At 38.7% G+C, this 26,956-nt stretch overlaps 1 protein-coding gene across 1 annotated transcript; it reads left to right on the forward strand.

The window, feature by feature from the left end:
* The first annotated feature begins 7,735 nt into the window (after positions 1 to 7,735).
* LOC133882009 (UPF0613 protein PB24D3.06c) lies at positions 7,736 to 26,100 on the forward strand. Its single transcript, XM_062321097.1, has 9 exons — positions 7,736 to 8,135; positions 9,584 to 9,660; positions 9,983 to 10,088; positions 10,670 to 10,762; positions 10,876 to 10,941; positions 14,454 to 14,599; positions 24,709 to 24,817; positions 25,186 to 25,250; positions 25,536 to 26,100. The coding sequence occupies exons 1-9, from the start codon at positions 7,872 to 7,874 to the stop codon at positions 25,681 to 25,683; spliced, it is 1,074 nt and encodes a 357-aa protein (XP_062177081.1). The 5' UTR covers positions 7,736 to 7,871; the 3' UTR covers positions 25,684 to 26,100.
* The last annotated feature ends 856 nt before the right edge of the window (positions 26,101 to 26,956 follow it).

Raw genomic sequence — 26,956 nt, forward strand, 5'->3', positions numbered from 1 at the left:
CTATGGTTGTCAACGCAGCGAGTCTTATTCCTTGTCATATAGAGTTGATTTAAATTAATGATTAACATATGCTTAAGGGTCTTTGGAAGGTGATTATGCATGCTCAAGTCCACACTACCAAATCCAATGCAAGAAATACCTGAAACCACACGATCGAGAGTACCTCTGATGCCTAAGTTAGATGGTGCAACTTACGGTATATACACAGGTCCTCCTCGTTAGAGAAGGATTCGAGAATAAAAGTGAATTTGATCGAATGAATTCATTAATGACTTATTTTCTCTTTTTGTTCTCTTTCCTTTCAATCGAATGCCTTTTTTTTTTCTTACGATTGTCACGTGCCATCTCTTGATTAGGGCTGCGTGTGGTTTGTTCATGACTTTCGATTACCAATTTACCAACTTTGGCATGGGATGTTCTCGATAACCCTCCCTTTGATACAAGTCAGCTGGCATTAAATGCCAATTGTCACCGTGACCAAAGAAGGATGGTGTTTTCTTACCACCTTCGGCATGAGCCTTCCAAAAATACTGACAACATCAGGATTAAAATCCACTTTAGGCAAAGGAAACGACAGGTTGCTTTGCAGTCTAGTTCTGTTTTGTTAGAAAAAGTAAACGAAAGCAGAAAAACGGAATGCTCTTAAGGCACGCTACAACGTCGCTTTTCTTAAGTTATTATTTGTCCCCACCAGAAAGGTATGCAAAATGTTACAACAAATATTCCTCCGGGATACAATGGAACCCAGAATCTTCTGTTTGTTTAATTGCGTTTTGTAATAACGAAAATTAAACTCGAACGCTTCCAGATGTTTCTATTATATATAGCAAGAGATAGACAGAAACTTTTTAATAATAATCATTAGATCGTTTTTAATTAATCTCAACCATTAGATCAAGTGTGATTTGACCTTACAGTTTATTTTAGTGATGGTCAAGTAAATCCAACCACTGGATCCACCTAAAAAGCATCATATGGTTTAGATTAAACCACCAGATCGATTGATCACGACCATGCAAAATTGAAAGGTCATGATTAGATCACTCCGATCTCCGATGCTTCATGCCAAGTGCACCATCAAAGTGTATTGGGCCTTATAAATACTAACTACAGTTTCTCTTTTTTCCATGTGAGACTATCTTCATTTAATGCTCTTTAACGCCTTCCTTTTAAATCATTCCCAAGACACAAATAAATATATATACATATTAATTTTAAAAATACTTTAACATGTTTCCCTGCAACTGCCCAAGCCCAAAGAGGTAAAAGAATGGATTTGTTCTAGGTAAATTTATATTTTCCCTCAAATTATCACAGAAAACTTCCAACTACTCTAACACCCTAAATATATTGACATGCATGTTATGTTACTTTTGCACACTGTCAAATTAATGTAACATCCTAAATCCATTTTGAATGTTAGATATCGATATAGAAAATGGTAGTTTGCAAGTGTCGATCTTTATATTAAATAATATAATAGTTTGGGGATTTAGTGTAATTATCTTTTTGTTCGATCTGTCTAATTCGTTCCAAACAGAAGTCAATCTTGTCTTCATTTGATGGCCGGGTATTATTACCAACGACCATTGACCTACAAAAATGGAGGGAAAGTTTGAGTGGCAAATTAATTCAGCGATCCTGAGAAGCATTTCTCGAAGTATTAATTAGGACAAATTAAGAACTATATATATATATATATATGCACATCTTTTTTTATTTTGACAGTTCCATTCATGAAAGATTGTTGTTGTACGTACCCAGAAAACATTCATAATGTTTTATTTAATTAGAAGATTAAAGCAATCCAAGAGACGTACAGTGCAATTAATTAACTAATTATATAATTATCAACTTGCAAATATATATGCATTGGCTTTCACATTGAGCCCTGAATCAAAGTTTAAAGCAATTAATTAACTATCATAATAATTAATTTATAAATTGGCCCTTTAGTAGGCTCCTAACTACATATAATTTGTCAGCCTGGAGAGCCATTGATTAATTTAGGAAGACCTAAAGGAAGGCATATTAGGCGCGCCGCCTGGCCTCTATCGATCATATCACGGGGAATTAATTGGAATATGCATGATGCGACATAATTAAACAATATTAATTAATTAATTAGTTAGTGCAGAAGACCCAATAGATCGAGTAGGCCAGGAATAAGTTTTAATTTGTTTGGATGACTGATCATCGAGCTACAGTACTTTTGTTTCCAAACATGCCTACTGCAATTACCTCCGGCGCCTGTAGAGGAAATTGACTGAATATATATGGTAGGTTTTAATTTGCACTTATACGTACTGTCCAAGTCAAGCTTTTAACCTACTACTAACACGTACGTATAACTGTAATATTTGGGTGCGCAACCCAAGTCCAAAGCATCGATCACTAATTAAAGAGGTCAACTGGTCAAGTCCAATCTATTATCATCATGATCATGATACCTATAAAGTTAACTGGTATTGAAAGAACAGGTCCGGTGTAGGTTTAGCATCTTATGGATATAAATAAATTAAATGAAAAAATACACTTGGCACTTCAAAACTATCTTCTCTTTGTTAAAAAACAACTCTAGTTGTTTCGGTAAAAACGACTCTAATTTGAGTCGTTTAAACAGTAAAACAACTCTAACTTAAAATCTAAACGCTATATATATTCAGTCATTTTCGATCTAACCAACTCCCAAAAAAGGACTTAAAACGATTTGAGTAGTTTTTATGCTAAAAATAAAAAAGACTCAAAATACACGATTTTTTTGTAGATATATATATACTTGATCCTCCCCAATCACCACCTTGTTAGTGTTACAATTCATACGTTACATTAGCATTTGACATTAAAATAGATGAAAAATGCCACATGTGTGCCACATGTGTTTTATTTTTTTACTTGAACTTTTCAAAAAGACCTTAAAATTTTTTTTTTAAAAAAAAAAAAAATTTGAAGGATGGCCGAACTATTCCCTAGCCACACCCTTTCAATTTTATTTTATTTTTCATAATTTTTATGAGCATTTTGGGAAGTTCAAGTAAAAAAGAAAAAAATCACATGCACACTGCATTTTTCATCCCTTTTAACGTCAAATGCTAACAAAGTGTGTAATTTGTAACGAGATAGTAATTGAAAGGGGTCAATATTACAAATTAAAATTTGGTAGTCTAAGACTCTAAAGTGTCAAAAGGGTAAGTAGTTTGGGGATGTAAGTTTACTTTTTCTAAATTAAAAGTATAAAGCAGACTTATAGATTTAGAGATCAATTAAATTTTTGTTTTTTTTTTTTTTTTAAAAAAAAGAAAAAAAGAAAAAGAAAAGAAAAGGGGTTAAGGGAGGTCTCATTTCTCTTGCATTTTCACATGATTTTTTTTTTATTTTTTTTTTTTGGGGTGGCATGGGGGTGGTTTCCTGCTTAGACCGGTTGGTGTTGTTTCTCATGGCCTTTTTTATGGGGCTTAAAAGCTCGCTGCTTTAATATCAGAAAGTGAAATAAAGTCTCTTTGGCAATTGATGGGCCACACCCATTAATAGCTTGAACTTGAAGCTTTCTTCTCTGAGCTTGGCCTGGTGCTTATGAGGCCTTAGAAGCTCAGACCAGGTTATTGGCCCAAATATTCCTGAGAAGCCCGTTTCTGAGCTGTAATTGGGCTTCAAGGAATTACACGAGCAATGCTACATATTCCAAAAAAATTCTCCAAAATTTGATTTTTAAATGATATGTCACAATCTCATGTGAACTATTATTTTGATAAATATGTCATCATCTCATTAGATTGTGACACATCGTTTGAGAACTAAATTTTAGAAAATCTAGCATTTAACAGAATTATTTTGGCAATTTCCACGTCCTCTATTAGAATTTAACAGAGGGGTGAGATTACAAAAAATTAAAAGTTTGATACACTAACTTGAGAGTTTTTGAACTTTGAAAAATATTGCAAAAGCGATAAAAGTTTAAAAGGATTAAGTAAAGTTTCTCCTAACTTTAAGGGTTCTATGTTAAAGTTATGATTCATATATGTCCTAATCTCGTATAGTATGTGTCTTTAGGACCCTAGGACACTCAAGGGTTGAATAGATGGTTTAAAGGTTAAAGCTTGGACCGAGACAAGACTCAAAATGAATTATGTGCAGCCACTGATATATCGGCCACTGAACAATGATCAGTCGATGAAGGCAAAAAAGTGAGATTTAGGTTTTCAGTGAAATTTATAATAATTCTATGGCATGCCATCATGGGAAAGATTAAGTGAAAAATATTGAGCACACGCATACTAATTTATACGGATTTTACTTTATGGCTTAGATGTGAGATGAGTGATACTTACCATAGATTTAAGGGTTATTGTGATCGGTGCAACTACCCATGAGCGGAGTCACTACTGCAGCATTACTAGTTGTGTGCCACTCAAGGTATCGACCTGATCAAGCGACTAACAAATGACTGGCTATTATGAAATACCATGGCATCAAGATTGTATCCTATGTCCTACAAGACTTGCAAACCTACTGTAAATGGGTTAGGAGTGCAGATGGGCCATATAGATGATAGTTATGACTACAATACATCTATTAATATTTTATTGCTCACTTGACTACACTTGTGTTTTGTCTTTAACCGTTGCACGATTTATTAAGTACAATATCTTAAATTGTCTACCAACAAAGGTTATTGTAGTACTTCTCTTAAATATAATTTCTTTTACAATTGCATGTTTATAATTTCACATATATCTCATCCAACTACTTCTTATAATGTTTTTTATGCATAACTAACCATTTGACCTTTATTATCAATATAAATTGGGCTTATTGCATGAACTAAGTTTCGTTGGCAATTTATTTATTAAGTCGTGGACTTACATAATTTTCATTTGTAAAGCATCGTTAGCATGCGATACTTCCAAGAGTGAAAACTATAGGTATTTACGGGATTTTTCGAGGTTATGGTACAAGATCTTGTAGAGACAATTCATATGTACATTCTTATAATTGTTGTAATTGAGAGATAATGCAATTAGAGGCTCTAGTACTATACTAATGATGCAAGGGTAAATAGTAGTAAGGTCAAATTTTTTATTACATTTCCGCTACATATATTTTGAAATTGTGATAATAAAGATGGCATCTCAGATTAATTAACAATTAATTAATTTATGAGCGTCACACGTTAAGCACATAATCATAATTTATTACAAGCCTTTCTTGTGGGTTCAAAGCACACATACAATTGCTAAAAAAATAAAAAGACAAAAATCACACATACAAAAACACCAAGATCTTCTAATTATTATTATTATTATTATTATAAAAACAAAGAAAATGAGTAGTGATAGTTTTAGTTGGATCAATATTCTAAAATTTTTTTTTTTTGATATTATATCATATAGTTTTTTTAAAAAATCTTATTATTATGTGAGTACTTAATATTTTTAAAACATGATAAAAATATGATAAATATTGATATAAAATACTAGATGGAGAAGTCTTTCGATTTAAAATTAGGGTTAAATATATTTTTCTCCTATGAGTTTTAACTTTTAACAACTTTATGTTGTTATCACCTTAATTTCATTTCGTATCATAAGTGGTACTGGGGGTGTACATGAAAGGAGATATTAACTGCCCGCATCCGCTATCTGTACATGCAAATAAGGTTAGCGAAAATTACTATCCGCATATGCGGACGTAGATACAGTTATTCTGCATACCTTTTATATATAATATATAAGGATCTACATTGAATCTCACATGAATCGCCCCATCTATCCTCCTAAGGAGAAGTTTGGTTTCAAACCCCAGTTCGAACAGGAGAAGTATGCCATGCTAATGTGCCTTGGATGAGCCACATCTCAAGGTCAAGCGCTGACGAGCACATTGAACTATCCATGTGGTTGAGAGCCCTCACAGCCCAAGCACAACAATGCAATTATTAGGGGGCGCTCTCTTTCCCTTTTTTGCCCCCATGTCGCCATAACCTTGGACAGGCGGTGGAAACCACCAAGCTGGAGTATGGTAGGGGCAGAGGGAATTTCCGGTAGAACGGTGAAATGCGTAGAGATCGGAAAGAACACCAACGACAAAAGCACTCTGCTAGACTGACACTAACACTGAGAGACGAAAGCTAAGGGAGTGAATGGGATTAGATACCCCAGTAATCCTAGCCGTAAACGATGGATAGCATCAGGTACATGTATCTTTACCTATTAACCAATTTCTAAATACTGGAGTAGATCCTAAAGAGATTCCACTTCCTCATGAATTTATCTTGAATCAGGATCTTTTGGTTCAACTTTATCCTAGTTTTGCTGAGGGAGCAACCCCATTTTTCACCTTGAATTGGTCAAAATATGCGGAATTTCTTAATTTTCGTAAAAGATTAGATCCAGTAAGTTTTTTATTTCTTATGAAAGAAAGAATTTTTCAAATATTCTATAAAATTTTGTATATGAAACCGAGATAGTTACCTTTTTTAAAATTCTAATGATAGTGAAAGACGAGTCTCCCAGAGCAAATCATAGACAAGCCCCTAAAATGTCAAGATTGGTACGAATTTAACAGAGCATGGTTCAACTAGTGGGCAAGGCACTGGGCCGAACCCCTCACTTCCAGAGAATACAAACACAAGCCTGGGGGATAGTTTGGAGCTGGGCCAGGGACCCAATATCCCAAAACAACAACCCCTCCCAACTAAAACTTAGAAGCAGAGCTTTCAACTTGCGAGGAAGGAAGATGGATTACCACATCAAAGGCATTCCAGCTATGCCAGTGCTTTGCTAAGCCATCATTCTTGCCAGGTAAATCCTTCATGTCATACTTGAGCAAAAAGACGAAAATAATGTGAAATATATTTTCAAAAGATTAGGTTTAAAAAAAATTCAAAACAAGCTCAAAATACTAAAAATTTGTCTAAATTATTTTTTGAAATCATTTAAAATATGCCATAATAGAGACTCAAAGAATGTCTAACAAACTAAAATATCCCAAAAGGCCCATGGCCTAATATGTAGATAATAATTGCATATAATAACTACACGAATATAGTTTATAAAAACATGATTTTGATACGTATATCTAAAAGTGATATCCGCATTTTGCAGATGCAAATGTGAATATTGCAAATAATCATATCTACACCCGCATGTACACCCTTAAGTGGTATCTCATTTATGAGTATATACAGAATACAGAAAGTAGTACCTTCGTCTATCTGTCGTCAAGAAAACTAACGATTTTTCACGTCAAACCAATCAAAACTTATAACGTTATATATGACTCATTAAAAAAAAAAATAGTAAATAAAATTTAAATTTCAAAATCAAGGAAAAAATATAATAATTAAAAAAGATAAAAAATGAAAAATGAAAGGATGGCTCAACCACTCCCATTGGCCAATAGGGGTGGTTGAGCTCATCAACCCCTTCATTTTTTATTTTTTATTTTTATTTTTTTTAGTTATTTCTTTATTATTTCTTGTTGTTAAAGTTTTCATTTTTTTTTTTTTTTTTTAATGTGGCACAACTTATGACAAAGAAAATTTTGATCGGTTTCACGTGAAAATTCGTAATTTTAGTAGATGCAGGAAGATGATTTAACCAAAGTGAGGCAATACTTATGATACAAAATGAAAAAAAAAAAAAAAAAAAAAAAAAAATGTCAAATCTCACTTACTGATAAATGATTTAACCCTTAAAATTATTTTCTTAAAGATTTAAGGAACTTTTTAGAATATTCTCCCAAGTTGTGTAGACACTAGACACTGTGGCTCTATAGTCGATACCATGCCTTTCCTCGTCAGACATCTAATCCTTTGGCCTCTGCAAATCCAAAACAATCTGGACAACAATGGTAGGTGAATCAGAGCCGTTGACATGAATCTCGCACCCACTTCCCCCACTTCTTTGTCGTCCCTATCATCGGCCCACTCTTCTTCTTCTTCGTCTTCGTCGTCCTCGTCCTCGACGACGACGTCGTGGCTCTCCGGCATTGTGCGCGGCCGGACCGAACGGCCGGCAAGCGCCAAGATGGGTAGCAACTCCGCCTCCGGCGGGGGTAGCGGTGACAGCACCGGTCCGGTCGTGCGGAAGAACCAGTGGCGGGGTGTGCTCTTCAAGTACGGCCCCAAGCCCATTCAGGTCCGTGAAAAATCTTTCATTTTCTAATCTAATTACTTGATGGAATGAGAAATTATAAATGTTATTCGATTTCTTTTTGGGTTCAAGTGGATGATTTGCTATGAGACTCGGTCAGTCTTGTTTTTGGCAATTTTGGAATTTGGGGAGTGAAAAAAAATATAGTTTTGTTTTTGATGTGGGCCATTTCCAGCTGAAGGAAAATGGTTGTTGTTGTGGGACGCTTCAAGAATGAAAGAAGTTAGGAACTTTCAAATTTGCACTACCAAGAATGAAAGAAGTTAGGAACTTTCAAATTTGCACTACCAGTCAAATTTACATGGAATTTATTCTTTTTTCTTTAATGGGGTTCTTTGATGGTGATTTGATTTGATTTTAAGTTTAATACATTTTTTCGATAAGATAAGTAATGTATATTCAATCAAAGCACAGGGCGCAACCCTAATACAAATGGGGTATAAAAGAGAATCTCTTAAATATAGAAAATAAGCACATATCTAAAAAACCCCAGAAAAATTAGAGATATGCACACTATTTCATGGCACTTTCCATGTATACAAGGATTGTAGCATCATCTTGATGTTAAGTTTAATACTTGGTGAGAGTTCGAATCTGAAGAGAAAGATGCTTCAAATGTTGTTTATGTGGAGAGATAGAATTAAGTTAATGCATGAATGTTCCTATTTTGATTTCTTAGATAGATGTTCTCTATGTTCTTTACATTAGGGGTTCCTTGTATACATCCTGTGTACTTTGGGTTGCGCCCCTTTGCGCCTTTTGAATATATTTTACTTATCAAAAAAAAAAAATACTTGGTGAGAGAGATATGGATGTTTGGATTCTTACCAATTCTAATTGTGTCTTGTTGGTTATAGTCTTGTCTATTGGAACATATCTTCCTTATCCACAGCAAACAGAATTAGCAAACAGAATTATTGAAGGATCAGTTCAAAGTTTGAACTCAAATATTGTGGATACTTCAATAAGTTGTAGTTAAATTCAATCTGTTTGTAATTATCTACAATGAACTGATAAGATTCATCTTGTAAATGTTTTGTTATAAATACAACTCAAACCCAATGTATTCATTGGGCTGATTACAACATACATTCTGTGTTATTATATTGTCCAAATGCTAATCTTGGAAATTTGGGGGGAAAAATTTTAATTTTGGTTGTCTTCAAACAGTTTTGGGATAATGGAAAATTTAAAAATGGTGCAGAGAGAGGCAGAGAGAGAGAGAGAGCATATCTCGTGGTTCACTGATTTCATGATTTGCATGATGTAAAAAACGTGTTTGCATGTGCATGTGCCCACATTTTTCATCTGTTTTGTGTTGCTATTTGTGGCTCAGTTCCCATGATTGTGCTCCCCAGAAGGAATTAAACTTCTGTGAACTTGCATTTATTTTTCAACACAATGACCTCGTGATAGTTTTCCTTACTGTGCAGGTTGCATTTAAAACAGGTGATTATAAACAACAAGTAATTTTTATTGGTGGATTAACTGATGGTTTTCTGGCAACAGAGTATGTTTTACATAGCTGGTCTAATCCATTGACTTAATTACTTTGATGGAAGTGATATATTTCTGAATACTTTTTTTTAAAAATTTTTTAATTTTAATTTTTATAGATATAAATATATATTTCTGAATACTTAAAGAACTTATGTCTCTCAGTCTTTCTTTGCGGTGAAAATGAGATCTTATCTTCTACAAGATGGTCACTGAGAGCCAGTTCTTCAACTAATTTACAAAGATCCATTCTATTTTTATATGATTTTGAATGCTCAAAACTTAATTTAAAAACATGAAATTCCTGATTTGTCTTTTTATAATGTGATTTGCAGATACTTGGAACCTCTTGCAATTGCATTGGATAAGGAGAAATGGTCACTTGTTCAACTGCTTCTGTCATCCTCATATAGTGGATTTGGCACCTCAAGCTTGCAACAAGTAACTTATCTTATTCTACTTTAATGTTATTGATGTCAGGTCAATTGGATTTCTAATTGTTAGTTCTTATTTCCTGCAGTATGACCTGCTATAGGGTATTACAACTATTCCTATGGACTGATGGGTTATTTTCTTCTATTTGAATTGTAGATCATGCAACTCCGTATATCTCTGGATAATATGCTTTCAGAAGAACTATATATATATATATATTTGGGTTTATGCTGATGTGAAAATTCATGTCAAAAGGATTTTTTACACTATAAATAAAAAGCCACTTGCTCCTCTCTAATTGTTTAATGTATTGTGCTTGTGCAAAAACCCTGAAGTGAGAGGGAGATATGAATTTCCCTTTCATGGTGAGTGTGGACATTTGACATGGATATTTTATATGGTAACATATTATTCCAAATATTCAGATTGTAGATTATTTTGATATTCAGCTGAGTTTTAATTTCAGACTGAGTTAACTCGGAAATTAATGTATTGAACTTGGTCTACCCCCTTTTTATTTTGGGTATGTGCTTTCGAAATTACCTTTTTGCTATTTAATGACGATGTTGCACCATGTACACTTGAAGGATGCGATGGAGCTTGATCAGCTGATCAGTCATTTAATCAACAAAGAAGATTCTGAAGGTGCGGTACTACTGGGGCATAGTACTGGTTGTCAGGTTAGTAGTGGTTGTATTATAAACTGAAGTGGATCTGAATTTTATTTGAACATTCGCCACAAGTGCTTTTTTAAGACTAAGTTAGCCTTCGTCTTCTTTGAATATGAATGTAGGACATTGTGTATTACATGCGTACAAATGCCGCATGCTCGAGAGCAGTCCGTGCTGCCATTTTGCAGGTACTCATCCATTGCGCCGTATAATGTAAAAACTTCAAAGATCTGTCTCTTTCTCTAAAAGTGAGCCATTAGTTGTGGCATCTCGAAACCCGAAGTGGTTGGCTCAAGTGGTAAGAGCCTTGGTCTTGATGGCATTTCCATAAGGTGTAAGGTTCAAATCCTCTTGGGTGCAAATAATTCCTTGGGGCCAGCTCGTTGGCCAAGTCAGAGTATTATCCAATTCGTGTGGAGGAGACACTTTGCACGGGTTCGAGGTTTACCCGAGATGGGTGGGTAAACAAAGTAGCCCTGCCTTAGAAGGGTTCCTCATCATTAAAAAAAAAAAACGTTGTGGCATCTTGATGTTTGTATGAGTTTCTGCAATGAATGAGTAGCTTTTAGCTAATGACAGAGGCTTATTCTTGTTGACCTTGTTTAATCTTTGCATCTAAATCCTGGGTCTGCGCACTTGGTAGCAGTTGCCATTTAGTGGTGCTACTGTGTCACTGCTGCAAGATATTATAGCTATAGGGAAAATTTGCTTAGAACATGTGTATTAATGGAGGTGAGATATAACCTCAAATCAATAATAATATGAACATTTGTAGATCAAATGAAACAGAAGTGGAAGGTTATGAAATGTGAGATGCTAGAAGTGAAATACTTAGTTTGAAATTAAAAAATTGAAGTCTATCTTTTCATCTAAGTGTATGTTTGGCTTCCAACATTTTCTTCTATACTAATCATGAACACCTATCTCAGAACCCAGTATAAGTTTTAAATTAATTTGAAATGTGGTTGTAAAGATATTTTATTTCAAAATAAGAGGTGTCTTCTTGGATAGTTTTGCAAGATATATTTTTATCAAGAGCTAACTCTGATCCTTGCCCAGTTGGCTCTTTTCTGGTGGCAACTTTGGCTCACTTAGTGGAATATTGTGGGATATTGGCAAATAGGTGGTCATTGAGGTACTCGGATGGGGATATTACGTTCCACTAGTTTCAACAATTTATGGCGCTCAATTGAATGCAATGTCGATATAATCTTTAAGTAGCCAACTTGAGATTTTTGAGACTTGAAGGTGCAATGACAATACAAAATTGATGTGCCAAAATTGAATAGTTGAGATGATCTGAGTTAACTTGATCATTGTTTACTTCTTCTAATAAGAAGTGTGGCAGTCCATCTACTTAATTCTTGTCTATAAAATTTTTGCGTGTGTGATATTCTTTTAGAAAGCAAACTTTTCTTTTCCATGATATTCCATTTTGTTGATGTGCATGTGACTTGAACCAACAATTTGGTGGGTCCAGCCACAATTACTTATTGAAGGAGAGGACTTCTCCTTTTTCAACTGACCTTGTTTTTCTATAAAAGCCTCTTTTTCTTTTTTATTTTCATGAGCTGCGTGAAAGAGTCTTTGGATATAAGCGCTGCGGGGGAAATTGAGAGTGTGGAGAGAAAGAGCCCAAGCAGTGCAACAGTGAGAGAGAACAAGAGAGGCCAGCCGCCTTTTGTCCCAGCAAAAGAGACGTTTATTTTTTTTTGTTTTCTTGTTTGGGGAGGAATCTCTTTTATGTAATAGTGAGATTTTGGTGCATCAGGGCTTTGGGTTCTGAGTGGTTTCGTCTTTGCTATTTGTATTCCATCTTTGTTAGCGAATTTCTTCGTAATTGCCTCCGCCTTTGGACATACCTTACATTGAGGGAACCACGTAAAATTTTGGTGTTCCTGTACTTGATTGTTTTATCTTATTTACCGTAATTGTGGTCTTTTGCACAACACATTTTATGTGTCCAACTGTCCATTGGTTTGTGGATAGTGCCTTATTGCCTAGTGGGTGCCTTGTTCGCAGCGGATGATGAAATTTGTGATGAGTATGACCTTTTTCTACCACCTTACTGGTACACAGGAAGAATTGGTTCTTTTTTATATAGGTAGAGAAAAGAGTATACTCTCTCTGTAGCAGGTAGGCTACATAATAAGAATGGGGTGTTATATATGGACTGAGAAGAACAATTATCTTGTTGGGCGTTAGCCAAAGTTATAAGAATGACAGTTCATTGGCCAGGCTAAATGCAAAATTTCCTGCTGGGAACAATCCATTTGTAATTTGAAGGACATATGCATGAAGATTGATGTGAGTCCAAGGAGATTGTGAAATTGACATGATAATATCCAAAAATTATTTGGTTATTTTTTAAGACTTATCATTTATGCATGCACATTGAAGGAAGGGGTGGAGTTTGTTTTGTAGTCATACAAGATTTATTTTGGGAAATGGGTATAGGATAAGATTTTGGGATGATGTGTGGTGTGCAGAGATGTCCCTCAAGGAAGCTTTCCCAGTTTTGTATGGCATAGCTCGTGATAAGGATGCGCTCATTGCAGCTCACTTGATTTCGGAGAGTGGTTCCTTTAAGTGGGATGTTAGCTTTATTCGAGCGGCCCACGACTGGGAGGTAGACGTATTGGCTTCCTTCTTCACCTTGTTGTATTCCTTTAGAGTGGGAAGTGAAGGGGAAGACTAGCTTTGGTGGTCTCCTTCTCACAAAGGGAACTTTGTTGTTAGATCTTTCTATAAGGTCTTTACTTGCAAAGAGGTAGTTCATTTCCCCTAGAAAAGTATTTGGCGAACCAAGGTTTCTTTAAAAGTGGTTTTTTTTCGCTTGGTCAGCGGCGCTAGGGAAGATCTTTACCTTGAATAATCTTAGAAAGAGGCATGTCATTGTGATTGATAAGTTTTGTTGTGCAAAATGAATGGGGAGTCTATGGATTACCTTCTTCTCCATTGTGAGGTTGCACGTGATTTTTAATAAAACAGTTCTTACTTATATAAAAAAAAAAAAAAAAGGTTGCACACGCTTTATGAAATGCTATCTTCTGCTGCTTCAGTCTGCCTTGGGTTATGCCTTTTCGGGTGGTAGATTTATTTGCTTGCTGGTGAACGAGTGGTCGCTCTCGGAGTGCTATTGTGTGGAAGATGGTTCCTTCTTGCCTTTTTTGGTGCTTGTGGAGGGACGAAATGATAGAAATTTCGAGGACAAAGAAATGACGATTGAGGAGCTCATTACTTTCTTTCTTTTTTCTTTGTTCTCTTGGACCTGCTACGTTCCTAGCTCCATTAGTGATTAGCTTTAATGATTTTATTTTCTTTTTTTCCTCTCCTTCTTAGACGCTTCTCTTGTATACTCCTTGTGTACTTGACTGTGCTTTGCATTTTTCTAATGATATTACTCTTATAAAAAAAGATCTCTCGTCTCTAGGTGGGGGATGTCTTAGTTATTGATGGTGATGCCATTTGAGAGGAGGTTTTAAAGACTATTCTTAGTTGTACAGGGAATGGCACACATTCAGGCCAAAGCTGGATGGCTTTAATAGGCTTCTGCTTGTACAGACCCTTCACTTTTGATGTCTGATGATTGATGTGTGAAGTTACTTATTCTTGCCTTTATCAGTGTTTTATTTCTTGCATTGTCTACAAGTTGTGCATTTAAATGCAGCCTTTGTCATAATGGCAATTGGATGTTCAGGCTCCAGTCAGTGATCGGGAATATAGAGCAACTCTTCCAGAAACAGCTGCTATGATTGACTTGGCTTCTACCATGATAAGTGAAGGCCGGGGGTCAGAATTACTGCCAAGGGAAGCAGACTCAACTGCCCCAATCACTGCTTCTAGGTTGGTATATGACCATATTATTGCTTTTTGGACTAACGAGATACAATTGGAATTGGTTATTGTTAGATAGCGCTGATGCTTATCTTCATAATATATTCTTTTTCTTTATTACTATTTCAGTCCAAAATGTGAATCCCTTCAATTGAAATTTTAGCACGAGTCATCTATTAGTGATCATGTTTGCAGTATTTGGTTTGTCTTCTTGATTCTTGCATTTGATTGTGTTCATATTTGTGATGTTGAACTGAACTGAACTGAGCCAAGCTAGTTTTATTTTTGGCTTTGTGGACCCTTTTCTGGAAATCTTCATATTTACTTAAGATTTTAAACTTCAAAGCTCTTTTTGTTTCCTTTTCAGTTTTTAAATTTGCAGAGGCTTTGAACTGTCTAAGACATTTGATGGGGTTCCAATCAAAGTAAACCAGCGAAACTCAAGAATGAGCAAAAAACAGAGAGAAACAGATAAGCAACGAGTGTTAGAAATAACTCCTCTTGGGGCAGGAGTATACCACAACACAGTCCAAAAAACAATATGCGTCACAAAATAACTCCTATTCCTCCTATTCCACTCAACTATATACAATAGCAGTTTTCCACAAATTACTCACGATGCTCATAACTTCTCCTTTCTGTTTAGGCGCACATCTGCTCGTGTAACCACCTCGTCATCTCCATGTACCATGTTCATTGTAGTGGATGCAAGCTCCATCATTACATCACATACTTTGGGTTGAGTTTTACGTGTGTTGTGGCCTATCAACCTTATTGAGGGTATTCCTCACAGTACACATGACATTAGGTTAGTTAGAACTTATAAACAAAACACAATATACTTTACATTTTGGGCTTCATATGTAGAGTAATTCATTAGAGCATCTCCAGCAAATTAGGTAGAGAGTAGGTAAAATGCAATTTGTGCTACATGAATAGCAACCTCTGGCTATTCACTGCTGCACACTAGATAAATATTTTATTGTTTCTCAATGTTACTTTTTAGTTGTTTATTGTTTCTCAATTTGTGAAACTTTTCCTCTAGCTGTTTTCCTATCGCCTATGCCACAATACACTGAACAAGGAGAGTGAGAAATTAGGGCAACACAAACACACACGCACACACAAAGAAAGATTGGTAATTGAGCACCTGAAGGGGACTATATTAGGAATTTTTTTGATAAGGAAATTGAGAGAGGAAGGCGAAGAAGAGAGTGATGTGCTGAGGGATTCAGATTTAGAGAGAGAGAGAGAGAGCACGGGCTAGGCTTCGCACTGTCTTTACTGGCGAAGCAGAGCACGGGCTAGGATTCGTTGTTTTGTCGTCGGTGTAGAGATGGAGTTTGGTGACTGAGGAAGGTGGAGTGAAGTGGTTGTTATGGAGGCATCAGAAGCTTGGATGAAAATGATGGGATTGAGTATTTGAAGTGGTGGTAGTAGATGATGAAGATGGTGCAGTGGCTGACCATGGGGCTGATTTGAAAATGGTGGCGTTTGAGGTTGGGTCTAAATGGGAATATTGGACCATGGGCTGAAAGTGAGGTGAAAATGGTGATGATGGTTGTGTATGGGGAGTCTTTGGTTGTGAAATTGGCCATAGGTATTATATAAAAATAGAAATAGGAAACTAAAAAATTGAATGGTTGATGAAGCCAGATTAAAGGAAAGGTGTGTTCGTGGTCGTAGGAGGTTGAGAATGGGATTCTCGAGCAGCTGGTCGGTGGAAGCTAAAGACTTTGAAGTGGTGGTAGTAGGAGGAGAATCAGGGGTTCGAATTAAGGAGAGTTGTAAGGGCAGACAAAGGTCGAAATTGTTGGATAGAACGGAGTTAGCCTGGCTGCTTAAAATCCTCGAGTCCCTGGTGTGCGTGACAGACTCTTGAGTGTTTTGGGATCAGTCTCGGCATGGATTTCCGCGGATCATTGCACAACGGCAATTCAACAGACATGGAGGATTCATGGTTATAGAAGAATTTAATGGGTATCGAAGGAAGGACTCGATCTTCATCCCGGAGGGAAGGGCCGGGAAAGGCTGGATAAGCTTTCGAGAGGAATTACGCCTGGTTTCTGAGTATCTAAGAGCCGGTGCCAGAGCCAGGAAGGATGATTCGGAGGTTCGCGCGTTACATAGAGGGAGGAGGAGTTATGCTGAGGTTTTGGCCTTGAATGCATCCTCGCTGGAAGCACCTTTTGGAGAGATTAACGGCCCTGTAGCTAGAGTGCCGAGATGGGTAAGCGAAAGCTCTGTGGGGATGAAGGGTGGTCATTACCCGGCAAAGAGTGATGCTTTTTGTCTGGCGAAAGAGCATCACACTCTGGAGTCTATTCCGGCGAAGCGGATATGTACTGAGGAAAAGATCTCCCATGCATGGGCTCCTGTGAATCGGCAACGTGTGCCCATGCAGACGATTCCGAAGGACATGGCGAGGAAAGGAGCAGCGGCGGGTGAGACAGCGCCGGTTCCGGTTACGGCTCCGTTTGCGACACCGGCTCAGGCTAGACCCTCTGTGGCGTTGGGAAGGTCGTCTGACATTAGGCATGGTGCAGCTGAAGCTACGGTTCTCCCTGCAGCACGCTATAGCCATTCTGGTGTAAGTCTCGATGTGGGTGCCCTCAGAGAGTCGTTAGAAAGGATGCAAAAGGAGATTGACTTTTGTCTGAAGGGTTTGGCCTTGGTTGATGGAGATGGTCTGGGTCGTGCAGCTTCTTCTAGGGCCCGAGTGGTGGGTTTCAGAGTGGCTCGGCCCAAATCCAAACTGATGCCCAAAGCGAATACCAGTGCAGTATCCAAATCAGCCGGGGCCTCCAAAGGAAAAGGAATCTTGGAATGTCCAGACCAGGCTATGGAGTGGAGGGCTAAGGTGGTTCCAGGCTCCCGCCCCCCTTGGGCCCATGCGAGTTCGGTGCTTCTTCATGGGGCTGCTTCGACTCAGGGCTTGGAAGCCGGGACCTTCACGCCAGGGGCTTCGTCCTCTACGTGGGCTCCGGCTCTGGAACATGTCGCCGCCAATTCCTCTCTCGACGGCCAACAGCGTTCACCGGTGAGGGAGTCTTCTGCGCTGGTGTCGGTAGTCACAGAGCCAGACGCACAGGGGATTGGTTCTCTGATCAGTCCTCAGAGACTAGTCGCTGACTCTCCGATATCGAATCCATCTCCGGGTGTAGGTGCAGAGCAGCTTCAAGGACAGCCTAGGCTCTTGGATAGTTGCTTCTTGCCCCTCTGAAGCTCTGAGGTGCAGGAGGAGGCAGAGGCGGTGCAGATGGAGGGGCCGGGTCAGCGGAGGGAGGGGGAGATGACAGTTGGGTTCGGTGCAGTAGGGAAGAAGTCTTTTCCGTAGCAGGAGCAGGTGAAAGGCAGTGATGTCCCTGTCTTGTGTCTAGAGGGTGGTCTGGTGAGGGTGAAGGACTCGACATCTTCGCAGCTGAGGAGTGTGAATTTGCTGAGCGTGTCTCGGGAGTTGACAGGGGATGTGTTTGGGCATGAAACGGTGGATATGGAGATTGTTCCATGCCCTGGCAGTGCTGGAGGGGAAGGTTGTGAGTGGATGGGGGGGGCCAGTGGTGGACTCAGTGTCCCCTGGTCTGCAGGTTGGAGTGGTGGGTGAGGACTCTAGCAGCTTTACTCCAGGGGGTGCTGGTTGGGTGGAGTTCAAGGAGGGGGGAGGGGCTGGTGATGTGGTTTCTCCTCTCAATGCCTACTCTCTAGACTTGGGTGGCTTGGGGTACTCGGACTGGGTGATGCAGAGTGCTAACGAAATTTACCCCATTGTTGGGATGACGTACGTGGGGCATAAATTGCAATTGTTAGCTTTCCTTACTTGTATAGAAGAGGAGAGGAAAGAGGAGCGTCGCTTGGGTAAAGGACGCACGAAAGGTAAGAGGGAGATTAAAAATTTGGAGAGCTCTATTAACTATGATGCTAAAGGTTCCGGTTTGGTTAGCGGCAAGAGGAGGGCAAGGGGGCTAGTAGTAGTGTCATGAAGCCGAAGATTCTTTCTTGGAACGTAAGGGGGCTGAATAATAGGAGTAAACGCTTAAGGATTTGTAATTTGCTCAGAGATTGGAAGGTGGATCTTGTTTGCCTCCAAGAAACAAAAGTTAAGGATCCTTCTAGGAAATTTGTGCGTAGTCTCTGGGGGTGTAATTATGTGGATTGGTGTTGGTTGGATGCTAGTGGGGCTTCAGGGGGTATCCTTATCATGTGGGATAAGAGGGTGGTGGAAAAGGTGGATGTGTGCGTGGGGAGCTTCACACTTGCAGTTTCTTTCAGGAATGTTGATGATCACTTTGAGTGGGGTTTTGTGGGCGTGTATGGTCCGAATTGCAGGGTTGATCGGAGGGGTCTTTGAGAGGAGCTGGCTGGGATCATGAGTTGGTGGAGTTTGCCTTGGTGTATAGGGGGAGATTTCAATATTACTAGGTTCCCTAGCGAAAGATCTGGAGATGGTAGTGTGTCTGCCATGAGGGACTTTTGTGATTTTATCTCTGACCAGGGCCTTATGGATTTTCCGCTCGTTGGAGGTTCTTTTACGTGGTTGATTTCCTGTGATCCTCCTGTTTGGTCCAGAATTGATCGTTTTCTTGTCTCTCCTGGTTGGGAAGATAGGTTTCCTGAGGCGTCTCAAAAGAGGCTTCCCCGCCTTTTCTCTGACCATTTTCCTATTCTCCTCGATTGTGCTCACTCTTCTGCAAGAAGGAGGCCGTTCAAGTTTGAGAATATGTGGCTCAAGGTGGATGGTTTTGTGGGGTTGGTGAAACAATGGTGGGATTCATTCTCTTTTCATGGCTCTCCTAGCTTTGTGCTTGCTTGTAAACTAAAGGCCCTCAAATCGAATTTGAAGACTTGGAATGTAGAGGTCTTTGGTAATGTGGAGAGGAACAAGAGAAAGCTTCTTGAGGAGCTTTAGGCGGTTGAGACAGTGGAAGACAGTAGGGCTTTGGTTGAGGAGGAAATTCAAAAGAAGCTGGAGATTGTCAGTGAGTTAGAGAGATGCTTACTGTTGGAGGAGGTATGCTGGAGGCAAAAGTCCAGGGTGAGGTGGTTGAAAGAAGGAGATAAATGCACAAAATTCTTCCATTCTATAGCCAATTCAAACAGGAGGTATAATTCTATTGATTCCTTATTGATTGGAGATTCCATTTCTTCTAATCCGGCAGAGATAGGGGAGCATGTGGTTCAATTCTATCAAGATCTCTTCTCTGAGAAGCACAGTTGGAGGCCGCGGTTGGATGATCTTTCCTTTGATGCCATTTTAGAGTCAGAAGCTAGGTGGTTGGAGAGAGACTTTGAGGAGGAGGAAGTTAGAAAGGTAGTGTTTGCTTTGAATGGCGACAAAGCGCCGGGTCCGGATGGCTTCACAATGGCTTTTTTCCAAGCTTGTTGGGAGGTGGTGCGATTGGACATTATGGAGGTTTTTTCTGAGTTTCATGCTAGAGAAGTTTTTGAGAAGAGTTTGAATGCTTCTTTTATTTCTCTTATTCCTAAGACTCCAGGAGCCTTGTCTCTCAAAGATTTCCGGCCTATTAGCCTTGTAGGAGGTATCTACAAGATTATTGCTAAAGTCTTGGCCAACAGATTGAAGACGGTCATGGATAAGGTTATCTCCAAATCCCAGAGTGCGTTCATCAAAGGGAGGCAGATTCTTGATCCAATCCTTATTGCAAATGAATGCCTTGATAGTCGTATTAAATCAAGGGAGCCGGGAGTCGTTTGCAAAATGGATTTAGAAAAAGCTTATGATCACGTCAATTGGGATTTTCTGTTGTATATGTTGAGGAGATGCGGCTTTGGGGGTAAGTGGTGTTCGTGGATAGCTCGGTGCATTTCTTCTGCAAAGTTTTCGGTGCTAGTTAATGGCTCACCATATGGCTTTTTCAGCAGCTCGCGTGGCCTTAGGCAAGGAGACCCTTTGTCCCCCCTGTTGTTTGTGTTTGTTATGGAGGCGTTGAGTCGGATGATTACTGCGGCAGTGAGTGGGGGTGTGTTGGATGGTTTCAGAGTGGGCGATGCTTCTTTTTCCCACCTTTTGTTCGCTGATAACACTTTGATTTTCTGTGATGCAAGCTCCTCAAAGATTCGGTCTTTGCGAGGTCTCTTGCTCTTATTTGAGGCTGTATCGGGTCTTAAGGTTAACTTGGCCAAATCCAGCATTATTCCAGTGGGGAATGTCGCTCATGTGGGAAGGTTAGCCGAGATTTTAGAGTGTGAAGTTGCTCATTTGCCTGTGATGTATCTGGGTCTTCCATTGGGGGCTCCTTACAAGTCTATTCGTATCTGGGATGGAGTTATTGAGAAGGTTGAAAAACGGTTGGCTAGTTGGAAAAGGTTATACCTCTCTAAGGGAGGGAGAGTGACCCTTATCAAGAGTACACTCTCTAACTTGCCTACGTACTACATGTCTTTGTTCCCTATACCGGTGAGTGTTGCTTCTCGCATTGAGAAGTTGCAACGCGATTTTCTTTGGGGTGGAATGGGTGAAGATTTTAAATACCATTTGGTGAGTTGGGAGAAGGTTTGCACTCCTATTTCGAATGGGGGGCTGGGCATTAGGAAGTTGGTTCAGTTCAATCGAGCATTGCTAGGTAAATGGTTATGGCGTTTTGGCATGGATAGAGATGCTTGGTGGAGAGTCGCGGTGGATTCCAAATATGGAAGTTTGTGGGGTGGGTGGTGCTCTCGAGAGGTTGCTGGGGCGTTTGGAGTAGGGTTGTGGAAGTTTATAAGGAAAGGATGGGAGAATTTCTCCAAATTCCTTAGATTTGAGGTGGGGGATGGGAGCAGGATTAGATTTTGGCATGACTTGTGGTGTGGAGATTCGATTCTGAAAGAAGTGTTTCCTGATCTCTTTGGCATTGCTCGGGTGAAGGATGCGTCAGTGGCTGATAATTTGGAGAGTTTGGGTGGGTCCATTCAATGGAACGTGAGCTTTATTAGAGAGGCTCATGATTGGGAAGTCGATGTTTTTGCCTCTTTCTTCCAGGTGCTGGGCGCTACCAAGGTGAACTTTGAGAGGGCTGATTGTCTCAAATGGGTCCCGTCCAAGAAAGGTGTGTTCGGGGTGAAGTCATATTTTGGTTCTATGATGGGTTCTGGAGGTACGTGGTTCCCATGGAAGTGTGTGTGGCGGTCTCAGGCTCCCCCGAGGGCAGCCTTCTTCACTTGGTCTGCAACTCTAGGTAGAATTCTTACCTTGGACAATCTTAGGAAGAGGCACATAATTATTGTGGATAGATGTTGTCTTTGCAAGCGGGATGGGGAATCAGTGGACCATATCCTTCTGCATTGCGATCTAGCCTCAACTCTTTGGAACAACATTTTCTCCCGCTTTGGTATTTCGTGGGTCATGCCTAGGAGTGTGCTTGACTTAGTTGCTTGTTGGTGGAAGTCTGGGAGATCTGGGAGCGCTACTTCATGGAAGATGGTGCCTATTTGCCTTTTTTGGTGTATTTGGAGAGAGAGAAACCTTAGGTATTTTGAGAATTTAGAGAGCTCCCTAGAGGAGGTGCTAGAGTTGTTTCTCCATACCTTGTATGTCTGGTCGATGGCTTATTTGTACCCTTTATCTATCAGCTTTGCTGAATTTCTTGCTTCTTTTTCGCTTTCTAGTTAGGTGTTTCCTGTTGTATACTTCTAGTGTACGTAGGGGCGCCTTACGCTTTCAATAAAACTATCATTACTTATAAAAAAAAAAAAATAGAAATTAATAATAAAAAAAGAATGAGAAATAATATTTAAAAGAAAGTAGAGAAGAGAATAGAGAATTTGTTGGAGTATGTAAAGAAAAAAATTAGCTAAAGTAAATAATTGCTCTTTTTGAATAGGTATTTTACCTAATACTGCTAGAGATGCTCTAAGGCCACTTCTATTTGGAATGGAATTATTGAAAAAATGGAACGTTGGTTGTCTGGATGGAAGAAACTTTATCTATCTAAAGGTGGTAGATTGACTTTGATCAAGAATACTCTATCCAATCTACCTATATATTACATGTCTCTTTCCCCTATTCCAGTGGGAGTGGCCAACAGGCTTCAAAGGGATTTTTTTATGGAGTGGTATTGGGGATGAGTTTAAATTCCATTTAGTGAATTGGGCAAGGATTTGCACTCCAATAAAATCAGGTGGGTTGGGAGTTAGAAATTTTATTCAATTCAATCAAGCCTTTTTAGGAAAGTGGCTGTGGCGGTATGCTATGGATAGAGAGGCATTGTGGAGATTGATGATAGAAACTAAATATGATAGCATATTGGGAGGTTGGTGCTCTAAGGAGGTAACATAGACATTTGGAGTGGGAGTTAGGAAACATATTAGAAGGGTTGGGAAAAGTTTTCTGAATTTGTTAGATTTGAGGTGGGGGATGGGTCAAAGGTTAGTTTTTGGCATGATGTGGTGTGAGGATAGTCCGTTGAAGATATCTTATCCGGCCTTGTTTAGTATTGCTCAAAGAAATGATGCGTGTGTGGCGCATAACATGCAGTTTCGAGAAGGGATTATTCAGTGGAATGCAATTTTTACTAGGCCAGTTTAGGATTGAGAGGTGGAGGTGGTAGTATATTTCTTTGAGAGGTTGTATTCTTTCAAACTAAGATGAGGAGAGGAGGATAGAATAGGACGGAGTCTATCTAAATGGAGAAAGTTTGAAATGAAGTCATTTTTATCAAGTGTTTAACTAGCAAGAATGGATCCTCTTTTCCTTGGAAGAGTATATTTAGAGTCAAGGCTCCTCGAGTGGCATTTTTTGTGTACAACATGAGGGAAAATATTGACGCTTGATAATTTGAGAAAGAGGAATGTTGTGGTGGTTGAGTGGTGTTGCATGCGCAAGTATAGTGGTGAATCCATTGATCACTTACTGATTCATTGTGAAGTAGCAAGGGATTTATGGAGTTCCATTCTTAACTTGGTTGGTGTAGAGTGGGTTTAGTCTAGACGGGTGATCGATTTGTTTGTCAGTTGGGGAGGACAAGTTGGACGTGGTACAGTTATAGAAGTATGGAGGTTGGCTCCATTGTGTTTGATGTGATGTATTTGGCGCGAGAGGAATGCTTGGAGCTTTGAAGATGTAGAGACTTCGGAGACAGAGTTACGGAAGATTATGGTCAACACTTTTTATACTTGGATATCTGCCCATCATAAGTTGCTTGTTTCTAGTATTGCAGATTCTTGGAGTTTTTGTTCTTCTTTTTCTTCAGATTAGGAGTTCTCTTGTATACTCCCTGTGTATTAGGGTTGTGTTCATTTGTGCTTAATTAATGATAATAATAGGACTTATCATTTTTTTTTTTTGAACTACAAGTATCAAAAGCTTCATGGATAGCATTTCCTGCGGATCATGATTTAAAAACCTAAGCAAATTTCTTATATCAATTGGCTAAATTTTAGCAGCACCATAGATGATCTTAATATGGAAAAAATTGGACCAGACTTTATCTATAAGCTTCTAAAAATTTTCAGAATGAAGAAAGAGAACACAATCATGATTCCTGATTCTAGTTAGGTGGAAGAGCACTCCTGATTTTGCAATAATGAAACCATGGCTGTTCTGTGGTTGGCAACCCAGCTCTACTGTGTGACAAAGTCTGCATGAAATAGTGTTTGGAGAATCTGAGCCTAAGTAGGTAAGAATTAAGATGTCTATACCTTTGTACAATCCCATCAGTTTGTTCTGACACAACATATATATCTCATTGTACTTATTCTCTCCTGATTATCAATTTTGGAAGGTGAATGCTAGAGTCCCTGAACCTGCATGAACCTACCTGTTACATACTAACCGTTTGCTGCTCTATTACTACAATTGTCCAAATCTGCGGGTTAGTTTAGATATCATCGTGGGTAGTATTTATTGATAAGATAAAAAAATATTTGTAGATTGGCTTAAACAGAATACAAGTAGTTGGGAATCTAGTCATGATTTGCCTCATGTATCGTGAGTAAAAATCCCGAGTATTGGAGGCAACAAGAATAGTAAAACACAGAAAATTTCGCAAGTTGTAATCACTCTTTTGATGTGTCTGCAATTTCTACTGCCTCATAAGGTAATCGGCACAATACACTGCTACTGCATACGTGTGATTTTAAATGATACTGCTCCCTTTTCTAAAATGCAAATTACGCTATAGGTATCACTCCCTTTGTGCATATATGGGGGACGATGACATGTTCAGTTCTGACCTTAGCGATGACCAGCTGCGAATGAGACTCGGCCACATGTCCAACACACCTTGCCAGGTATGGATTTGCCTTCTTGAATTCTCTTGTTAGATGCAGTATAAATTTATAACCAATATGAAGAGAAACTTCATCCAATATTTTCATGAATTAAATAAATGAACTGTTTGGTTGTATTTGGGATAAAACATTTTCTTTTTGCAATTAGTCGATCTATATTTTGGGGATAGATACCACACCAAAATAAATAAATGTATAGGAATGTATCTTAAGAAATCAACTTAGTAACTATAGACTATATAATCAGCGTCCTTACCTCTTGCAACATGCAAGCATTTTGTTTGCCTTAAAACCAGAAGGATGCCATGTCCTTGTATAGTGCATGGTATTATCCTGTTCAATTTAGTTTTCTCATTGGTTTTCTGCAGGTGATCTATTCCATGGCCGATGAATACGTGCCGGAGTATGTTGACAAGAAGGCATTGGTTGAAAGGTAAGACTGAAACTCTTGCTGCCGTTTACTTTTTTGCTCACGATTTTGTTAATATCTTTTTCACTTTGAAAATTTTGCAAGTTGGTCGTTGAGACATTGACGGTTGGTCTCAGTTGATGACATACTTGTCTGAAACAGTACCATTGTCACTACTATAATGTGTGCGGGTGTGCGTACGGATGTGTGATGTGAGAGAGAGAGAGAGAGAGAGAGAGAGAGAGAGAGAGAGAGAGAGATCTTTGATTTGATCAAATGCACTTGTCATTAACTTTTGAACTCATGCAGATTGTGCAGAGCAATGGGTGGGGCAGAGAAAGTTGAAATCGAACATGGGAATCACTCCCTCTCTAACAGAATCGATGAAGCTGTCCTGGCCATAATTGATTTTGTTAAAAGAGATGGACCTAAAGGCTGGGATGATCCATGGAACTAATGTGGTGCCTTTTCAGTCCTCTTTATGATCGCCATTTTCTTCTCTTTTTTTCCCGTTTATTCTCATATATTTCCTCTTTCAGCTGCGGCTCAGCTTTTTCAGTTTCATTTTTCTCTATTAAAGGGTGAGGGAATCTTAATCTTATTCTATTTAATGAAGGTATGATTTTAGTTTGCATTAGTAGACTTGGTCAAGGGAGAGAACTTTGTGTTGGCATTAATTCATCAGAGAAAATTTTGCCTCTTGTCCACCATTCCTATGTTCTGGGCATTGTTTGTTGTCTCACTTGTCTGTATATCCAATTGGTTCTTTGTAATACCCATTAAAGTCTTTTGCTTTAACCCTTGCCAGCCTACACCAACTGTAAATGGTAAATTGTTATGAGTGGACATAACATATTCGACATCTTTTGGGAAATTGTGCTCTCTCTCTCCCTCTCTCTTTTTTTTTCTTTCTCCATTACTGCTCGGCCTTGTGGAAATGAAATCCTCTGATAGGAACCGATCCTTAGGGTTTGGTAGATTATGATTATTAATTGATGCGAGATTTCTAATTGGATGTATAAAAAATAGGGATGAATGTAGAAATGGAATGGAAAGATGATAGTGAACTCCAATTAATGGCTGGAGACAGACCCCAAGTGAATTCAATTAAGGCTGGAATCAAACCACAAGACAAAAGTCTATATCAATTCTTTTCTTCCACAAGTTTTTGAACGTCAGTTTCCAGCTTTTCGATTCGGTCCTTTTGGGTCGACATGGCTCTGATACCAATTGATGACTCCTTAATTGAACTTGCAATACTCTCCAATGCTTTGTCCACATCTGCAAACCTTTTGGTATTTTCTTCCACAAGTTTCTGAACGTCAGTTTCCAGCTTTTCGATTTGGTCCTTTTGGGTCGACATGGCTCTGATACCAATTGATGCGAGATTTCTAATTGGATGTATAAAAAATAGGGATGAATGTAGAAATGGAATGGAAAGATGATAGTGAACTCCAATTAATGGCTGGAGACAGACCCCAAGTGAATCCAATTAAGGTTGGAATTAAACCACAAGACAAAAGTCTATATCAATTCTTTTTTTTCACAAGTTTCTGAACGTCAGTTTCCAGTTAATTTATGAGGCTCTTGTCTAGACTTGCAGATGAATCAACTTGCAACGAATTGGAATCTACTCAAATTATTTGTCCAATAGAATTTGGTTAGGTGATTGTAAAAGATCACTTATAGGACCTATCTGATCAAATAAAAATTAGGTTGTCAAATCACTT

The sequence above is a fragment of the Alnus glutinosa genome, chromosome 1 (genome assembly GCF_958979055.1).
Source record: "Alnus glutinosa chromosome 1, dhAlnGlut1.1, whole genome shotgun sequence".
Lineage (NCBI taxonomy): Eukaryota > Viridiplantae > Streptophyta > Magnoliopsida > Fagales > Betulaceae > Alnus > Alnus glutinosa.

Bases quoted from the DNA above. Each gene is read 5' to 3' on its own strand.
- LOC133882009 (XM_062321097.1), top strand. From the start codon at position 7,872: ATGAATCTCGCACCCACTTCCCCCACTTCTTTGTCGTCCCTATCATCG. The intron at 24,818-25,185 runs GTATGGATTTGC...GGTTTTCTGCAG, and splicing joins TGTCCAACACACCTTGCCAG to GTGATCTATTCCATGGCCGA. The intron at 25,251-25,535 runs GTAAGACTGAAA...GAACTCATGCAG, and splicing joins AAGAAGGCATTGGTTGAAAG to ATTGTGCAGAGCAATGGGTG.